The sequence below is a fragment of the Panthera tigris genome, chromosome F2 (assembly GCF_018350195.1).
Source record: "Panthera tigris isolate Pti1 chromosome F2, P.tigris_Pti1_mat1.1, whole genome shotgun sequence".
Lineage (NCBI taxonomy): Eukaryota > Metazoa > Chordata > Mammalia > Carnivora > Felidae > Panthera > Panthera tigris.
Window position 1 is genome coordinate 79,360,209 of NC_056676.1, and position 19,510 is coordinate 79,379,718.

At 51.3% G+C, this 19,510-nt stretch overlaps 1 protein-coding gene across 3 annotated transcripts in view; it reads right to left on the reverse strand.

Moving 5' to 3' along the window:
• TRAPPC9 (trafficking protein particle complex subunit 9) overlaps nt 1-19,510 on the reverse strand; it is a 578,179-nt gene that overhangs the window by 449,994 nt on the left and 108,675 nt on the right. For all 3 annotated transcript variants that reach the window (XM_042973222.1, XM_042973221.1, XM_042973223.1), the window contains 2 exons: nt 11,322-11,448; nt 75-220 (listed from right to left, as the gene is read on the reverse strand). In XM_042973222.1, the coding sequence (XP_042829156.1) occupies nt 75-220; nt 11,322-11,448 (273 nt within the window). The remainder of the gene's footprint in view (nt 1-74; nt 221-11,321; nt 11,449-19,510) is intronic.

The window sequence follows — 19,510 nt, forward strand, 5'->3', positions numbered from 1 at the left end:
GAAGCGGACTGTAGAAAAGCCGACGGAAGCCGGGCGGCAGGGCACAGCCAGGAAGCCAGGATAAACGGGCCTACCTATTTTCTTGTTCCGCTCTTCTCCACGGTTGTGTGCGATAATTGGTGAGTAGATGAAGGGGCTCTTGGTCGACACGTTCTGACCCAGCAAGCTTTTCATTTTCTGTGGCCGGAGGCTGGCGGGAAGGTTCAACAGCTTCACACGCCTGTTGTTTCAAATGGAACAAAAACACTTCAGCCGCCCTGTTAGTGTGGCCTCCGCATAAATACTGCCAAACCTCACGTCACAGAGAAACAACAAACCAAACAGCAGAAGGAGAAACACGCTGCACCTGACCTCAGGGGACGGTGCTCCCCAGGGCGGACGGCAGTCACGCCCTCGGCCAGCCCCCGGGGCCAGGAGGACCCGGCCGAAATCTGAACTGCACCGCTTGCCAGCTCCACGCCTGGGGACAAGTGCCTTGCCCTTTCTGCACCGGGCTCCTCGTCCACAGGACGCGCACGGGGCCCTCCCCCACAGACTACTGGGAGGCTTCGAGTCAAGGCTCCGGTACCTGCTGCGCGGCACAGGCTGGCTCCCTGCCACCTGCCTCCCCGCTGGTGGGCGCACCCTCCACACGGAGGAGCCCCTGACCGTGAGAGCCAACGGTGCCAGGTACAAAGGCTGATAGTGCCGTCTGCTCTCCTGAGGAGGAGGGCTGACTCCCCAGCAAGCACAGCCTGCGTCTTAAACTGATGTCCCCGCTGTAGGCGTTCGCTCACAGCCACGCACGCTTAGGTCGGTCAGCTACCATTTATTTGGAATAGGCCGAACTCCGCAGCCTGAGCACATCCAGACCCCTGCTCCCCACTTCGTACATACCACCTCAGTCAAGCATCCCAACCACCCTCCCAGCTTGGGTTCTATCGCTATGCCCTCCGCGTCATCCATCAGGTAACTGACACGAGAGACTGCAAATTACCCCAATCACACGGCCTAAAGCTGTGACACCACGGGAGGTGCTATGCTTCTTTTTTAATATGAAATTTATTGTCAGATTGGTTTCCATACAACACCCAGGGCTCATCCCAACAGGTGCCCTCCTCAATGCCCCTCCCCCACCCTCCCCTCCCTCCCACCGCCCATCAACCCTCAGTTTGTTCTCAGTTTTTAAGAGTCTCTCATGGTTTGCCTCCTTCCCTCTCTGTAACTTTTTTTTCCCCTTCCCCTCCCCCATGGTCTTCTGTTAAGTTTCTCAGGATCCACATAAGAGTGAAAACATATGGTATCTGTCTTTCTCTGTATGACTTATTTCACTTAGCATCACACTCTCCAGTTCCATCCACATTGCTGCAAAAGGCCATATTTCATTCTTTCTCATTGCCAAGTAGTATTCCATTGTGTATATAAACCACAATTTCTTTATCCATTCATCAGTTGATGGACATTTAGGCTCTTTCCATAATTTGGCTATTGTCGGAAGTGCTGCTGTAAACATTGGGGTACAAGTGCCCCTATGCATCAGCACTCCTGTATCCCTTGGGTAGATTCCTAGCAATGCTATTGCTGGGTCATAGGGTAGATCTAGTTTTAATTTTTTGAGGAACCTCCACGCTGTTTTCCAGAGCGGCTGCACCAGTTTGCATTCCCACCAACAGTGCAAGAGGGTTCCCATTTCTCCACATCCTCTCCAGCATCTAGAGTCTCCTGATTTGTTCATTTTAGCCACTCTGACCGGCGTGAGGTGGTATCTGAGTGTGCTTTTGATTTGTATTTCCCTGATGAGGAGCGACGTTGAGCATCTCTTCATGTGCCTGTTGGCCATCTGGATGTCTTCTTTAGAGAAGTGTCTATTCATGTTTTCTGCCCATTTCTTCACTGGATGATTTGTTTTTCGGGTGTGGAGTTTGGTGAGTTCTTTATAGATTTTTGGATACTAGCCCTTTGTCCGATATGTCGTTTGTAAATATGTTTTTCCATTCTGTTGGCTGCCTTTTAGTTTTGTTGATCGTTTCCTTTGCAGCGCAGAAGCTTTTTATCTTCATGAGGTGCCAATGGTTCATTTTTGCTTTTAATTCCCTTGCCTTTGGAGATGTGTCAAGTAAGAAATTGCTGCAGCTGAGGTCAGAGAAGTTTTTCCTGCTTTCTCCTCTAGGGTTTTGGTGGTTTCCTGCCTCACATTCAAGTCCTTCATCCATTTGGAGTTTATTTTTGTGAAGAGTGTAAGAAAGTGGTCTAGTTTTATTCTTCTGCATGTTGCTGTCCAGTTCTCCCAGCACCATTTGTGAAAGAGACTGTCTTTTTTCCATTGGATGTTCTTTCCTGCTTTGTCAAAGATTAGTTGGCCATACTTTTGTGGGTCCAATTCTGGAGTCTCTATTCCATTGGTCTATGTGTCTGTTTTTGTGCCAATACCATGCTGTCTTGATGATTACAGCTTTGTCGTAGAGGCTAAAGTCTGGGATTGTGATGCCTCCTGCTTTGGTGTTCTTCTTCAAAATTATTTTGGCTATTTGGGGTCTTTTGTGGTTCCATACAAACTTTAGGATTGCTTGTTCTAGCTTCGAGAAGAATGCTGGTACAATTTTGATTGGGATTGCATTGAATGTGTAGATTGCTTTGGGTAGTATTGACATTTTAACAATATTTATTCTTCCAACCCATGAGCACGGAATGTTTTTCCATTTCTTTATATCTTCTTCAATTTCCTTCATAAGCTTTCTATAGTTTTCAGCATACAGATCTTTTACATCTTTGGTTAGGTTTATTCCTAGGTATTTTATGATTCTTGGTGCAATTGTGTATGCGATCAGTTTCTTCATTTGTCTTTCTGTTGCTTATTAGTGTATAAGAATGCAACTGATTTCTGAACTAAGCCTGCCCCTCCCGCCCCTGTGCACCTCGCGGATCCACCCCAGCTAATACGCCCTTGGCCAGATCCCATCAAAGCAGCACCACAAGCCTGGCAGTGTGCATGTAGCCCAGACAGGGGCCACACCACTCCACAGTGAGTCCTGCCCCTGGGAGAGGGGAAGATAAGGTACACACCAGTCTGACTGTGGCCCCAGCAGTGGGCTGGGGGCAGACATCAGGTCTGACTGCAGCCCCGCCCACCAACACAAGTTACTCCGGAGAGCACAAGGGAAGTGCCCTGCAGTTTGGAGCCACCGCAGGGACTACCCAAAAAGGCACTATGCTCTTAAACCACAGCACCTGTGACCCTCCATGACCAGCTAGGCAAGTGGGGTTAGAATCTGGAATGTTCCAAGGCCAGGCACTGACAGGACAGGGTGGAGGTGGGACGCTGGGTGGCCTGGCAGCGACCCTCCCAGCACACCTGCCCTCTGCACGTGCAGCGCCTCCTGGCAGGAAGGGCAGGCCAGCAGGTTGTGAGGGAGCCATGGGCGTCCCCCTGGGACTCCGCCCAGGTCGTGAGGGAGCCATGGGCATCCCCCTGGAACTCAGCCCTTTGTTTGTTTCTCATTTCCTTTCAGCACCTTTAGGACGTTGTTTTTCACATATTTTTTATCCCATCTGTTGATGGGCGTTTGGGTTGTCTCCGTGCCTGGGCCATTGTGAGTAATGCTGCAACGAACACGGGGGTGCACGCGTCTCCTCGAGATGCTGTTTTCACCCCCTTTGGATCCATACGCAGAAGCAAGATTGCTGCATCATATGGCGGATCTATTTTTAACGTTTCTGAGGAACCTCCACGGTGGGTGGACTGATTTACATTCCCACCAACGGCACACAAGGTTCCCTCTTGTCCACATCCTCTTCTTGACGACAGCCACAGTAACAGGTGCACGGTGATAGCTCGCTGTGGTTTCGATTCGCATCTCCCTGATGACGAGTGACGCCGAGCACCTCTGTGGTGCAGACACACAACGGGATGTCACTCAGCCACGAGACGACGCACGCTGAAGCAGTGCGCCAGCCTCCAGCTCTCTCCCCTCCACCACGCGGCGATCCGGGAGGCCAGACACTGGCACAGTGGGGCACAGGCGTGGACGCAGGCTCCGGGTCACCGAGTAGCCTCAGAGGTCACCTGCCCTGGAAAACTGCCCGACTTGCATCAAACTTCGTGTGAGACATAAACCCTTGTTGTAAGGGCTAATCTCAGCAAGATTCAGGGTTAGTATTTCTGCCACAGCGCAGGCCAACCCACACTGACTAATAAAGACCCCGTATAGAATCGGCACGATCAGTGCCTTTCTCAGCTAGAAGGAATCTCAGATACCTAGTGCAATCCTGTCCTATGCACAAGTATCCCTACGGCGCGTAGCGGTCGCTCACAACTCCCCCCGGCCCCACCGTGGACTGTCACAGCCACACGCATGACTGTCACCCATTTTCCACAACGATCCAAGGGAGGAGACAGAGCTTACAAACCAAAGTACTCCAAGCCAAGGATTCTATCTTGCACACTTGCTCTGACCCCCCCCCCCGCCCCCGCATGCACCCAGTATGCTTTATTCATACTGGACCAGAACCACTCACAATTTCTTACCTGTTTCAGTTCGGCTGTGAGCTCTCCAAGGACAGGGCACCTGGGCATCCAGTGCCTGGTAGCTCAAGGAACACTGAATGGATCACCTCCCAAAGCTGAATTTCTAACTCAGCTTCCAAATCTTTCAAAACTATAAACTCAAGCCAAAGCAGTTGATTACCAATAGTGGCAAACGCTAGCTGTCTGCAAGCATTCAAGAAGTTACGTGCCACACCACACTGGGACTAAGGTGACCAAACCTCAAGACTGGCCAGGATGCTATGCCTGGTATGGATCTCTTGTCCAGCCAAAAGCGTTCACCTGCAGGTAATTCTCAGGCTGCCCCCTGAGAAGCATACCGAGGTGTGCGCAGACCCTGACCAGAGTCTGAAGGAACCACCAGCTATTCAACCATCATGGATTACTTCATCCCCCTGCACCTCGGCCTTTCCACCTGCAGAACAGGAAAACAACCGCTACCTGATAATGCTATGGGGAAAGAGGACACCTCCTTTCCTAGTTCCACGCCTCCGTGGGAAGGGATGTCCTCAGAGTAATGGTCCTGTCCTCGCTCTGCCCCTGCCTCACTCCTCCTAAGGCAGGTGGCCAATTCGGAAGGAGAACCAGCTTGTGCAATGTTCAGCACCTTCTCTTGGGGCCTGCCTGCAGAGGGCACACACTGCAAAGAGGCGTAGTCACCGAGCTTTGTTAGACACTGGGGTGGCATCATCTGGCCAGACCTGGGCCATGCCGCTCACTGGATCTTCCGTCTGCCTGAGACAAGTCTTTGTTTCTACTGATCCGAGCTCAGGCAAAGACGGAGAAGTATCTGAAGTGATATATTCAAGCTGTAGCAGGCCACTTTGAGGACCAAGCAAGCTCCTACATCTAGAGCACCTGTAATAGTGCCTAACACAGAGTGGGTTGCAAAAGCCTTTCTCTTCCCCCCCTTAAAACAACACTTGTTTACCAACAGACACCAAAGCCCCTGGTGCAAAGACTCCAACACTGGACTGGAATAAAGAAATTAAGTTCTGGTTCCAAGCCTGCTGGGACCAGACTGGTTCCAAGACTGCTGAGCCTTGGACCAAGCATAGCATCGTTGAGCCTTAGAGTTTATTTACGTGTAAAACGATTCTGTTTTCTTACAACACAAAGAGCTCTCCACCCCATGCCACAGTCACCACCTAAAAACGAGTGTCATCTGTGATTCTACAGGATTCCTCTATACAAGCACAGAAATTCCAGATCTCATAAAAGGTTTCTATAATAGGCAGAAGAGGGGCGCCTGGGTGGCTCAGCTGAGCATCTGACTCTTGATTTCAGCTCAGGTCATGATCCCAGGGTCATGGGATTGAGCCCTGCCTCGGGCTTTGCGCTGAGGGTGGAGCCTGCTTGGGATTCTCCCTCTCTCTTCCTCTCTCCCTCTCTCTCTCTCTCTCTCGCTCTCTCTCTCTCTCCCTCTCTCTCCCTCTCTCTCTCTCTCCCTCTCTCTTCCTCTCTCTCTCTCTCTCTCTCCCTCTCTCTCTCTCTCTCCCTCTCTCTTCCTCTCTCTCTCTCTCTCTCTCCCTCTCTCTCTCTCTCTCTCTCCCTCTGCCCCTCCCACCTGCTCACTCTCTTGAAAAAAAAACACAGAAGTAAAAAAGAAACTAAAATTAAATATGCAAAGGAATTGAAAGAGAAGGAATTCTATGGTCAGCCAGAGAAGTAGCCCAACAAGCAGTCACAGCATTCATTCATAACTCAAAACTTGGCATCAAATGTCTTTTTATAAAATGTATCCTATGGAAGAACAATTATTGAGCCCTTGACCTAAAGGAAACATAGTTCATTTAGCAGGAATCACTGCAAAACTAATAACATTACATATAGTCTGTGAAGCCGCCAACAGGAAAGCAGATTTCCAGGGATAAAGTGTCCAAAACAGGGCTCATATTTAGAGATTCCACTTGGAAAATGCCGACCTGTCAAAGCCTGACCGTGGCTGATGGGGACCATGCAGGGCAGTGCAGAGCACCCCCTGGGATCACGACATGAGCCGCACCAACGACAGGAAGAGGGGAAAGCTGCCGACCTTCTCTTGCTTGGTTTTGACTCCATCTACCTTCTTCACAGCAGAAACCTATCTACGAACCTGCCGGGGACCTCTGCACGGAGGGGCAGGGACTAGAGCAGCCACACGTGCCCCACACTTGGCCAAACACGACCAACATGGCTGGAAAGGGCTCACGTGCCGCCACGGCAGCGACACGTGAGCACCACAGGTCTCACGATCCCCACAAAGCGCTTGTGAGATGCGTCAGGGAGGTTATGCGTGTGGCGATCACACAGAGAAAAGATGCTGGGCAGAGGCTGAACCCGATGAGGTCCCGGGAGCCGAGCCCGGACTGGGATCTGGGAGGCTGGCTGCCCAGCTTCATCAACCAGGAAAACGGCCCCAACTATCATGGCCTCTAGGCCCCTTTGTGAATAAATACCTGTAACCCTTCCTCAAATAATACAATTAAGTTTTAGGGGCACCTGGCTGGCTCAGTCGGTAGAACATGCAACTCCTGATTTCGGGATTGAGAGTTTGAACCCCATGTTGGGTGTAGAGATGACTTAAAAATAAATTTTTTAACAACAACAACAAAAAAAAAGTTTAAGTTTTAAAAGTACCAAAGCCACTCAAAGCCACTCAAAGCCCATTCTGACTGGAGGGTTTGATCCTTATCAATCAGAATACCCACACGAACTCTAGAGCTCTTTCCCAGACTAAAGAAGTTCAATATTAGTTTCTCAGAAAACAACCAACAGATCCTCCCCCAATACCGCCCCCAGATGAACCCTCACTATTTACTGTAAATGGCGGCTAAGCTTTACTACCATTTCTTCCTTAATAATTCACAACTTCAGTACGTGAACACTCTACAGGACTGTTACTGGCCTTTGTGTACATTATCATTTTATGGAGATTTCTAGAAGGAACAAAACAAGAGGGCTTCTAGTTTTCATGGGACTTCCTCTGCTCTCACTCTGGGCAGTGGGAACCAGATGTGGGTTTGGCAGCCTCCTGCTTGACCATTCGGTGTGGGTGTGGCTCTTGCCTGACCACGACTGAAGCCCCAGCATTCACCACTGGGCTGAGCAGCTCAAGCACTCAACAAATATTCGATCAACTGAAATTTAGAATAGAATTACAGCAGAGGGGCGCCTGAGTGGCTCAGTCGGTTAAGCGGCTGACTTCAGCTCAGGTCACGATCTCACGGCTCGGGGGTTCGAGCCCCGCGTCGGGCTCTGTGCTGACAGCTCGGAGCCTGGAGCCTGCTTCGGATTCTGTCTCCCTCTCTCTCTGCCCCTCCCCTGCTCACACTCTGTTTCTCTCTGTCTCAAAAATAAGTAAACATTAAAAATTTTTTAATTGGGGCGCCTGGGTGGCTCAGTCAGTTAAGCGGCCGACTTTGGCTCAGGTCATGATTTCGCGGTCCGTGAGTTCGAGCCGTGCATCGGGCTCTGTGCCGACAGCTCAGAGTCTGGAGCCTGCTTCCGATTCTGTGTCTTCCTCTCTCTGACCCTCCCCTGTTCATGCTCTGTCTCTCTCTGTCTCAAAAATAAATAAATGTTAAAAAAAAAAAATTATCTTTTGGCCCCTTTTGTTGGGCTAACTTGCATCACATGACTACTTTAACCGCTTCTGGGTGAGCCCATGCCACACACAGCAGGTAAGTATTTCCTGTAAGCTGATGAGATGGTTTCACTGTCAAGGACGAGGCAAGTTCTCAACAGACGTAAGGGCTCCAGTCTTCTCTTCTACAGCTGAAGCCAAGCCCACGAGGCATCTCCAGCAAGACAGCAGCCTGTGCCTCACAATCCTACCCAGCGGGTCTGGTCACTCACGGCTGTGGGCCTTTTCCAACCAGCTCCTCTGGAACACTTCCCGGAAGCTTAGTCTTCAACTGCACCTAATGCTGAGCTCCTCCTGGGGCTACAGGGCTGACTCTTGATGCTGGCTTCAATCTGGCTCTAATTATGCGGACAAAGTCCTTGTTTCCAGGCACGAGTGCCCGAAACGTCGTCCCAGTCCGCATGAGCTGCATCGGCCCTCTCCAAGAGAAATGAGGAACGCGGGTTTTGTAGGAGGGTGGCAAGCCCACACGCAGCGTGGACCCCCGGCCATCCCACCCAGGCTCTCTCAGCTCCCACCGTGCTCCGCAGTCTGGCTGAACACCAATCACGTGGTCTGCCACCTGTAATCAGCATCTGTGCTTGCTTTCTCACACGATGGTACAGGTCTCAGTCTCCACCGCTTAACTCTCGTCAAAATCTTGCTCCTGAGAAATCACACTCATGCCTGATGTATACGCAGCCCCCACAATGCAAGACACTCCCCACTGTATGACGGGGACAATCCAGACCATTAGAGTGCCGGTCGTGGTCCGTCAGGCCTGCTGTGACACAAATACCAAACATAGGGGGACCTAAACAGCAAATGTCTCCCCCTCACAGCTCTGGAGGCTGAAGTCCCAGACCGGGATGCCAGCACGCTTGGGCCCTCGAGGGCCCTCGTCGTGGTTCCCAGGGTGTCCTCACACAGAGGAGAGAAAGAGCCCTGTCCCCTTCATCCAGGGTCAAGTTGTGGCTGAAAGAAATTACAATGTACACGGAGGGTGTACGTATTTGCACCTGGGGGGCTTCAGGAAAGGCTGTAGAGAAGAGATATTCCTTGAACTAAATCTTGAAAGACGACTAAGTAACAGGCAGTCGGGGCAGCAGAGACATTTCAAGCAGAAGACGAAGCCCAAACAAAGGAATGAAACCCCGTCACACACTTCTGCGACCCCAAGTGCTTGTGCAAGGTGCACGGCCCTGGTGGGACCAGAGGAACAGGAGCTCACAGCAAAATCTGGAGACGGAGCAGCCACAGGCGGCCCTGTAAAGTCAGGCAAAGCAAACAAGTCGGGTTCTGTCCCATGAGCAACGGGGAGCAAGGCAAGCTGGGAGATGTGCTGACCTGCCAAATCTTCCAAAGGGGTTTCCTTCCACTTCACCAGTGGTGCTGATCGGCCGTGGGGTGAAGAACCCACCCACGGGGCATCCCACACCTGATTACATGCAGTTTCTCTTTCTAGTTTTAACAACATCAGGCATGAGTGGGGTGACAAATGAGTCACCGGGACAAACGGCTTATTTCTGAGGCTGACGGTCTCTGAGAACCATTCAGAACGTGTTTACACCTGGTGGGTAGTACATAAAACCAGTTTCTTGTAGATCATCCCTGACCACACCAGGCAAGAGAACTGGCACGGGCCTCCGGCAAGGCTCACCTCGCCGTTCAGAGGCAGCTCCCCAGCACAGGTTCGTTGCCGAAACACTGGTCGCTGAAGGTTTCACAGTATTTGCCTAAACGTCAGACCGCCTGCTTCTACCCAATCTGTTTCATCTAAGGATTTTAGACAGCTAAGGGATTGAAGAGCTAACATCACAGTATTTTTTCAATCAATTCTCTATCTGCAAATGTAGGTGTAAGATGTCTCCAAGAAGAAAACGGAGATTTACTGAGTGCTTGGATGTGCCAGCCACCGGGCTCCAGGCTTTTGTAAGCATCAGCTCAGCTAAAACAACACCAACAGCCCCAGGAGGAGCAATTTTTACACCCATTTTCAAGATCTGAAACTGAGGCTCACAGGACCAAGGTCACACACTAGTAAAGAATAAACCCTACGTTCTAACTTCCATACGGGGCTGCCTCTGTGATATAACCTTCCCCTCCCGGTGTCTCCGTGTGGAGAAAAGCACTTTTCCTCCTCAGCCCTGATAACCTGCCAGGACCAGCCCACCCTGCTCCACTGACAAAACTCCCGACCACGTGGGGATCTAGATGCAGCACCAAAATCCTAGAATGTTCTGTTAGGTTCAGGATGTTCTATTATGCAAATTTAGACGCGGACAGTTCATGATGAAGATGAAAAATCATTTAAAAAGACCATAGACAGAGGCGCATACTGTGAGGCAGACCAGCAGTGGGTGCAATGGAGACCCAAGACTCTCCTACCCATGGCGGGTGCGTGCAGCAGGAGGGAGTGCCGGCAAAGGCCTCCTAAAAACCAGGCCTGTAATGAGTCTGAAAAAACGAGCGTGCACTCGACAGGTTACCGCCGGGGAGAAGAAAGACGGACCCCAGGGCACGCACGGCGTCAGGGAAGTCACCCAAGTGTGTGGGAGGGGCTACACCCTTGTCCGTGTGGCAGGGGCCTGTGGTCTAAGGAAAGGGGAAAGCCTGGAAGCCTGTAGGAGGGAGAGGCAAGGCCAGGTATGTCTCATCCCCGCAGAGGCCACGCCGCGGGCTCTGGAAGCAGGCAGACCAGGGTCTGCATCTGGTTGTGTCGTCCACGAGGCACACGGCAGTTACACGATGCCCTGGCCCGATTCTCTCATCGACACGATCCTTCCACTTCCTAGCGCCACTGCTGAGATTTAAGGAGATAATGAACCAGATACACAGCAATCAAACATTGAAACTCTCAGGGGTGGAGGGGAGGGAGCAGGGCGGCTCGGCCAGTTACGCGTCCAATTTGTGATTTCGGCTCAGGTCAGGATCTCGCGCTTTCACGAGTTCGAGCCCCTCATCGGGCTCTGCAACGGGCAGCGTGGAGCCTGCTGGGGATTCTCTCTCTCTCCCTCTCTCTCTGCCCCTCCCCCACTCCCACTGTCTCTGACTCTCTCAAAATAAACAAATAAAACTTAAAAATTTTTTAAAAACAGAATGGAAACTCTGGTCAGGATCCACATTTATGACGCAAGTGGTAGACAAATCTGGCGGTGAGGTGCCCGTTGGGCACGCTGGCAGGGCCCGCCTTACCTGACGATGGGAAGCTTGGTGAAGGGCACTGGAGGCAGGGTGGGCCCACCTGGGAGGGTGAGGAGTTCCATGGTCCCAGGACATTTGCACGTGTAGTTCTCCAGGCTTTGAGTCACGTCTTTCTTTTCTGAAAAGAAAAAAACAAAATGAAGGTCAATTAAATAAGAGAAAAAGTAGGGGTCTTTGGGTTTTGCGGGGGGGTGGTTTGAGCAAAATAAAATTCTTAACCCAATCCATGCCAGTCCAGCGAGTCCATATTGTGACAGAAATGAAGGGGCGCTTATACGAGAGACCAAAAGAAAGCAGATGCTTTATTCACTTCATTTAAATAATCACCAGCAATGGCTCCATTCAGGGGCATATGGATAAAAAGGAAGTTAAATTACTGTCTTCTAGAAGACTTCATTTCCCAAGAGAATAAATCCTCACCAAATTCCAAGAAAGTCAGTAGGCAGGCAGGACTGGAGAATCAGTATATTTTATTACCTGACATATATATTTCCAGAAATTACTAGGTACCAAGCCAAATGCCAGGCCCTTTCCCCAAGGAGTCTACAATCCATCTGTGTAATAGATATTTAAGAGAATAATTACAAACCCAGACTATTTTGCTCCACCCCACCCCCACCCCTTGGCTGGGAGGGAGGAAAACAGGATACAGGGAATGCCGGCTAACGGTCCACAACATGCTCACAGGCTTTGTAACACCCCGGAGCCCAAGAGCACGTTACACACCCCAAACTGCGTAATTACTCAGGAAGGCAGGCATCACAATGCTCTTTTTACAAATGGAAAAGCTGAGACCAAACCAGGCCCAAGGCTTGTCAAAGATGTGTCAGACCTAAGCCAGTGGTCTTCTCACTGATCCCTTTGGAAGGATTAAGGGAGGCGGAAAGGGAGTTCACTCCTCCTGGCTTCCATTTCCTCTGCCACTGCCTGCAGGGAAAGGTGGAGGGCACGGGGACAGTGGTGACAGAGGGACACAACACCTAGGAGTCACCCCAGCTTCAGATGAATGGCTTGGTCCCGCTGGTCCAAGGTGGGATCGCCTTAGGGGAAGGCATTCAACCAGAGCCAACCTTCTGCTCTGAAGAAACTACTCAGGATGGAAAGAGGTAAAGCATTAAAAAGCAGTGACTGGCAGGGCGCCTGGGTGGCCCAGTCGGTTAAGCGTCCGACTTCGGCTCAGGTCATGACCTCGCGGTTTGTGAGTTCGAGCCCCGCGTCGGGCTCTGGGCTGACGGCTCAGAGCCTGGAGCCTGTTTCGGATTCCGTGTCTCCCTCTCTCTCTGCCCCTGCCCTGCTCACGCTCTGTCTGTGTCTCTCTCTCTCTCTCTCTCTCAAAAAGAAAAAAGAAAGCAATGAGTGGCAGATGTGAGCACTGAGTGCAGTGAGACAGTGAGAGCTGATGGTCATCACACAGCCACACGGCTGCACTGAGAGAAAGGGGACAAGGTTGCCAGAGACCAGATATAGTGCTCCTCCGGGACTGGGGACCATAAGTAGCAAATATCGAGGCAAGGACACGTATTTTAACTGGTAAAAGCTGCTGCCACAGGCATTTCTGTGTCGAAGCAGCATTCTCCGGGAAACAGGGGGGCAAGAAAGCAACCAGAATTAACTTTGGATGTGACACTGTAATGTTTATCTGCAAGATGAACAAAATTCTTTAAATAAGGAAATCATCTTCGATGTATACTTGATAAATCTCCTGAAGGGCTCCAGGCGATGGTGTGCAAATGACCTCATTTGCCTAATGCTGGGTACGGGGCTCGTGGCTTAGGTGTCTTATCAAGTTGGATTACGGCCTCTGAGTAAACCCTGCTGAAATGAAGAGGGAAATGAATGTACCCGTGAAGCCTGACGCCCCCTACAGGGTCATCCAGGAAAAGCCCGCAGCACACGCCTTGGCTTAGCTGTGGATCGGCCTTTCCGCGCCGACACTGTGCACAGCGCGAGTGCCAGCAGGAGGCGTCGCGGCTGCCGGCTTCTCGTGCAGGGCCGGCTCACCGGGGACGCCACGGCCTGTGCGTTCCGGCCCCTCCTTTCCGTCTGCTCGCTGTCCAGGCGGGGGATGAGCCTGGCTGCGAGCGTCCTCGGGGCTCTGCGGAAGCCAGGCGCACGGGGCCCTCCCCGCCAGCTGTGCGCGGTGGCTCCAGGCAGATCAACTCTCGCCTCACTTCCCATCAGGTGACATGCTAATAAGCTGCTGGGGGGGAGGCCTCTCCCCCCGGAGCCAGGGAGGGGACGTGGGGGTGTCACCGGCTCCTGACAGGACTATCGGCCAATTCTCCTCCCTCATCCCTCTCACGGCACTACATCAGGAGCCCCTCTGCACCACGCTCACATCCGGGGCGCCCTCTGTCACCGCGCTCACGTCCGGGGCGCCCGTGCCTTCTGGAGCTTCCACAGGGCACAGGAACTAGGACCACGTCCCACCACCCAGAGACTTCATGTCACTGCAGTAGAGTTTCCGGAGTAAATGCTTGCGTGCGATTGCTGGTGAGGTCCATCCGATGGGAAGGTCCCACTGACCTCTCTCCTCGTGGATTTGAGCACCTGCCCTACGTTGTTTCCCAGATTCGTTATTTTATCAAGGATTACAAAATGGTGATTTTGTAATTCTTAAGTTCTCTGTACTTAAAACCTAGAATCTGTCTGTGAGGAAGGATTTTGTTCCTTATCAACCATCCCAGAACACCAATGATACAGAAGAGAGGGGTGATGAATGGCTGAGCCTTTCCCTGTACTTACTGGAGTGGACAACTGCCTCCAGGGATGTCCAGGGGGTTAGATGTGATTTAGTACCATTATGAACTGGTGGATTTTTATACATTTGGTATGTCACTTGATTGCCATCACACTTTTTTTTGATGTTCAGGTTGTCCCATCTTTGTCCACTGGGAGCTCTGTCACAGTGATTCCTGTGTCCTTTAGATAAGGCCTCATTATTCATCAACAGCTTGCTCTTTCTAGCTCATTTTCAGTCCCAGACCTAGAACCAAACCATTTCTCCAAGAAGCCCTTGGATCCTAGTGGGAAGCAGTGCTTAGAAATCAGAGTCTGGAAGCCAAGGGCACTCATCACTGCTAGATTCTTACTGTCTCTCTAGGCCTTGACAAAAGGGACCACTTACAAAATGTTTTAAGTGTTGAGATTTTGTTAAGTGACTTTACTTTAAATTTTAAGATTTGGCAACTAAGGGGTGCCTGGGTGGCTCAGTGTGTTGAGCGATCGACTTCAGCTCAGGTCTTGATCTCACGGTCTGTGAGTCTGAGCCCTGTGTTGAGCTCTGTACTGACAGCTCAGAGCCTGGAGCTGCTTCGGATTCTGTGTCTCCGTCTCTCTCTCTCTGCCCCTCCCCCACTTGTGCGCGCGCGCGCGCGCTCTCTCTCTCTCTCTCTCTCTCTCTCAAAAATGAATAAACATTAAAGAGAGAGAGAGAGAAAGAAAGAAAGAAAGAAAGAAAGAAAGAAAGAAAGAAAGAAAGAAAGAAAGAAAGAATATGATGTCAAAATAAAACACTACAATTCCTCACAAGTGATTTCACAGAGGCAGGACCAGAGTCTGGGAGAAGACCACGCACGAAACCGGATTCTACTGATAAGGCTTCATAAAGAAGAGGCAACATTCGGTCTTTTGTCTAGGGGCACAGGTCTCTGGAAGCAAACACCATGAGTACAATACTTGGAGGTTTTGCTACGTTGCAGGGAAAGAATGACAAGAATAAGGACATATGGCCATTAAAGAAACCATGTCTGAGGGGGAAAAAAGACTAAGGACACAGAATGAATCCCAATATATCATTATAAGTTGTATGTGCACAACAAAACCTAACAGAGAAGCTGCCCGAGGCACGTGTGAGAGGGAGCAGGCTAAGACTGAAAACTCAGCCCAAAGGGCTGAGGGTGCAGGGGGCACGGGGGCTCCAGGTGGAAACAGCAACGTAGAATATGACACTGGCTGCCGTGGGAGGGGGCTGCTGGCTTTCCCACGCGGTGACTGGCAAACATTTCACACGCGCCTCACACGTGCGTCCCTCTCTGAGACAGGACACCTCAGAGACTTGTGACTTTGCTGCAGGGATCTCACTGCTGGCAACAGAGGACGCACCCAAGTTTGCCAGGCAGACAAGGAAGGCCTCCGTGCAGGGAAGGAAAGGAGAGGTGCTCAGAGGCGAGAAACGGTGGGGCCGCTCAGGGTCCACTTAGTTTGTACTTGGTCCTGCCGTCAATGGAGACCAGCACTGTTTCAGCACTAAGCGGCCCCTACCTGGACAGCTGCAATCACCACTCCCAGTTACACGTACTGAGCACTTACTGCATGCCAAGTATTGTAACAGGCGCTCAGACTACAGAACCGTAAGGGAAGAGATCCTGGTACAGAGCAGAACCTCAATAATTTTTATCCGAAATACGTTTGCCATCCCCTCCCACAAAATCCTGCCAAAAAGGGGTGGGAGGCATCATTATCCCCCTTTTAAAGTGATAAACATTAGCTTGGTGACGATCTGAGAGATCTGATTGTGGATTAATATAAAATGCTACCAAAATGATTTATTAATGTTTAAGTGTGATATTAAATATCATGGGTATATAAGGAAATGTCCTTTTTTTAAGCAGTGCATCCTAAGGACTGAAGGTGGGAACTGAAATGATGTCTTAGGGTTTTTAAAAAGTAATTCAGCACACAAAGCAAGTGAGAAATGAAGTAAATGTATAAAAATCTTACTAAGCATCGAATCTGGTGTATGGGACCGCTTCATTATTCCTGGTACCTTTCTGTTTGACAATGTGTCGCAGCAAAAATATTCAACGGGCCTGGGGAGGTGAAACGATCTGCTCAAGAGAGGCACCGAGCTGGAATTTTGGAATTTGGATCCGAGGTGACGACGTCTTCCTGTCCCCCAGATTAGGCCTGATCACAGACACCCCAGTGTCGCGGTAACACAAACAGCAGGGCTCCCGGCCACAGCGGTTCGAACCCGTGTTCCGCACGCCCAGCTGGAACGAAGCTCGTGACCAATCCGAGCGTGGTCCTAAGCGTAGGATTTGGTCAGAGGGAAGTGAGAACTCCTTAATTTATTCCACTAAAACTCAGCTGCCTTAGTCTGCTCTGGCCGACATAACAAAATAGCATAAAGTGGGTGACTCACCACAAACACATACTGCTCACAGCTCTGGAGGCTGGGAAGCCCCAGATCGGGATGCTACAGACTCAGTCCCTGGTGAGAGCCCACTCGACGGCCTGCAGCTCCCACCCTCCCGCTGTGTCCTCGCAAGGCCTTCTCTCCGGGCACGTGTCTCCTCCTCCGAGGGCATCAATCCCACCAGAAGGGTCCCACCCTTAAGACCTACTGCACGCCTGATTACCTCCCAAAGACCCTGCCTTCAGTTCAATCATACTGGGGGCTTGGGTTTCAACCTATGACTTTGGAGGGAGACACACGCAGCCCATAACATCACTATAAACTTGTCCAACTTTGCCCAGAAGACCCGACGGTTCATTTCACTCAAGCTTGAGCACCTAATACCCTTGAGAGTTATTTTTCCATCCCAGAAATTAAAGAAATCATGCAAAGACAACATTTTTAAGAAAGCCCAGCTGCCACCTGACTGTACTGTTTCTTATAGAAGCAGAAAATATGAGCACCCCAACTTCTGAGCACAGAAAAAGTCACAGGCCATTTGCCATTTCAAAAGATGACAGTGGCACAAAACCCAACACATCCTGATTTCACAGTTCGGCGCTTTGTGCTCCTTCTAAATAATCATGTCAGACACCCGTGTCTGCATAAATCAGGTATGATGTTCTGAACAGGAGAGAAGAGAAAGGAGCACGTCTTTTCTTCCAAATATGAAAGAAAAATACTAAGGAAGAAGAAAATAAAAGATACACAGGAAAAAAGCAGAGGTGCGGCCCAAGACGAGATGATTTGAAAGTACACTTTCGGAATCGGTTCTGACACCTTCACTTACAGAAAATACAAACCGCGGCTCACCTTGGAACTGCTCTCCTAAGACCAGTACTATTGATCTTTCAGCATTATGACGCTGAGATCTTTGAGGGGGTTCCCAATAAGTAGACCTCCTCGGCCCCCCCTGGCTTCTAGATGAGTTGAAAACAAAACAAAAAGACAAGACAGGGATAAAACGTCATCTGTGTTACCGACACAGCCCATGTGAAAGGACACGACATGTTTCTCAGAAAGTGCAACTGCTCCCTGGCACCAGGACCTGGGCAGACAGAGGCCGTGCCGAACTGGGCGGGCCCCACCGCCCAGCCCGCTCTGTGGCCATACACGTCACTAACAACGACTTGGAAACGTGCCTTACTTGTTTTCTCTTCTCGTCATAAAAGGAAATGTCACAGGGTGACCCAAAAGACAACCGCACGACCCTCGTGTACGGCTGGTGGGAGAGGGCAAAGCGGGGCGGCCTCTGAGGAACGCAGTATGGCAGTCCCACGGAGTCACCACACGAGCCACCAATGCCCCTCCTGGGTGGATACTCAGAAGCAGTGAAGGCAGAGGTTCAAACCGATAACCTGCACGCCGTGTGCACAGCAGCGCTGCTCACGGCGGCCAACAGGTGGAAGGAGCCCAGGGGTCCACCCGTGAACAAACACAATGTGGTCATAGAGAAAACGGAGTGTCATTCAGCCTTAAGAAAGGACGGAGACTCTGACACCTGCTATGACACGGATGAGCCTTGAGGACATTGTGCTGAGTGAGGACGACTAGCGCATGAGCCCCCTGCTGTGAGGGCCCTGGAGCCGTCACATTCATGCATGCACGGGAGAGGCGAGCAGGAGGTACCAGGGGCTGGGAAAGGGAGCTACTGTTCAGGGGGACAGAGCTTCGGTTTGAGATGATGGGGAGACCCTAGAAATGGGCAGCGGTGATGGATAAACAACAGCGTGCACGCACTCGATGCCACAGAGTTATACCTCTAAAAATGGTGAACACGGTAAACGTTGTGCCGTGTATATCTTACCATGATTAAAGAAAAAACGTCAGTGAAACTAAGGCATGTGCCAGGTGTGGTGTGGGCCCTGGAACACAGAGACGTGTGGGCACGAGCAAAGACGCCACACTCCAACTAGTCTCCCTATTAAGGGTGTGAGGGAGGAGGCTCGGCCGTGCGAGCGGACACGGCGCGGATGGGTGTCGAGGCTGGCGCCGAAGGCCACGGGGCTGGGGGGACGGCAGAGGCACCGAGCGGGACGTCCCAGGACAACAGAGGCCAGCAACCACAACATCCCAACACGGGGCTCAGACGCACCGCGTCTGAAGTACGGAGGAGCTGCCCAGAGGGGCCAAGAGACCCAAGGGACGGCCGGCTGGTGACGAGGCCGGTGGACCGGAAGAAGGTAGGGTCCTGAGCACCAGGAACATCAGCAGAGAGAGAACACCTCCTGGGGAGAGCGTAAGGAGGCCACGGAAGAGCGGAGGCCCCATGACGACACTCAGGGAAACACAGAGGCAAAGGGCAGGGAGAAAAGGAAAAAGTAGGAAATCAGCTTGAAAGGAAACCATCCTGGAAGTTCGGACTGAGACGCAAGAAGCCAAAAGATGAGCGTTTCCACAAGAAGAGAAACAGGGGTGAATGCGACACAGAGGCCGATGAGGATGCAGACAGAAAACCAATGTCACTCCTGAAGGTTCAGGGTCACGTGTCCCCATTGAAGGGGACCGTGGCAGGCGCAGGAACCCAACAACAACCACTTGGGACCTGGTGGGGACCGAGAAAGTGGCGCCAGCCCCCAAGCCAGGAGTAACGTGCCAAGTACGTCCAGGCGGCCAGCGGGAGAGCGCAGCCCGCCGTCAGGGGCCGTCACCTGCACCGTCTCACCCCTAGATATTAACACTGACCCAGTGATGAAACGCCATCACCCACCCCACTGCAGCATCCAAGACGAGATACCGCTTTTCTAAGGTCACACTGCTCACGAGCAAGGCTGGGACTTTAAGCCCAGGCTTCTCAAATCCAGGGCTTCTTCCACCATATGGAGCGACTTCCCTTGGGCATTACTGTGCCCATTTCACAGAGAGGAAATCTGAGGCTTCAGAAGGAATTTCCTAAAGCATTCAGATACGAAGTGGCTAAATTACATGCAAACTCAGAGCTCTGAGTTCAAACTGTTTTTTCCATTGTGTTGCACGGCCCACCCGAGCCGCCCCAGGAGGT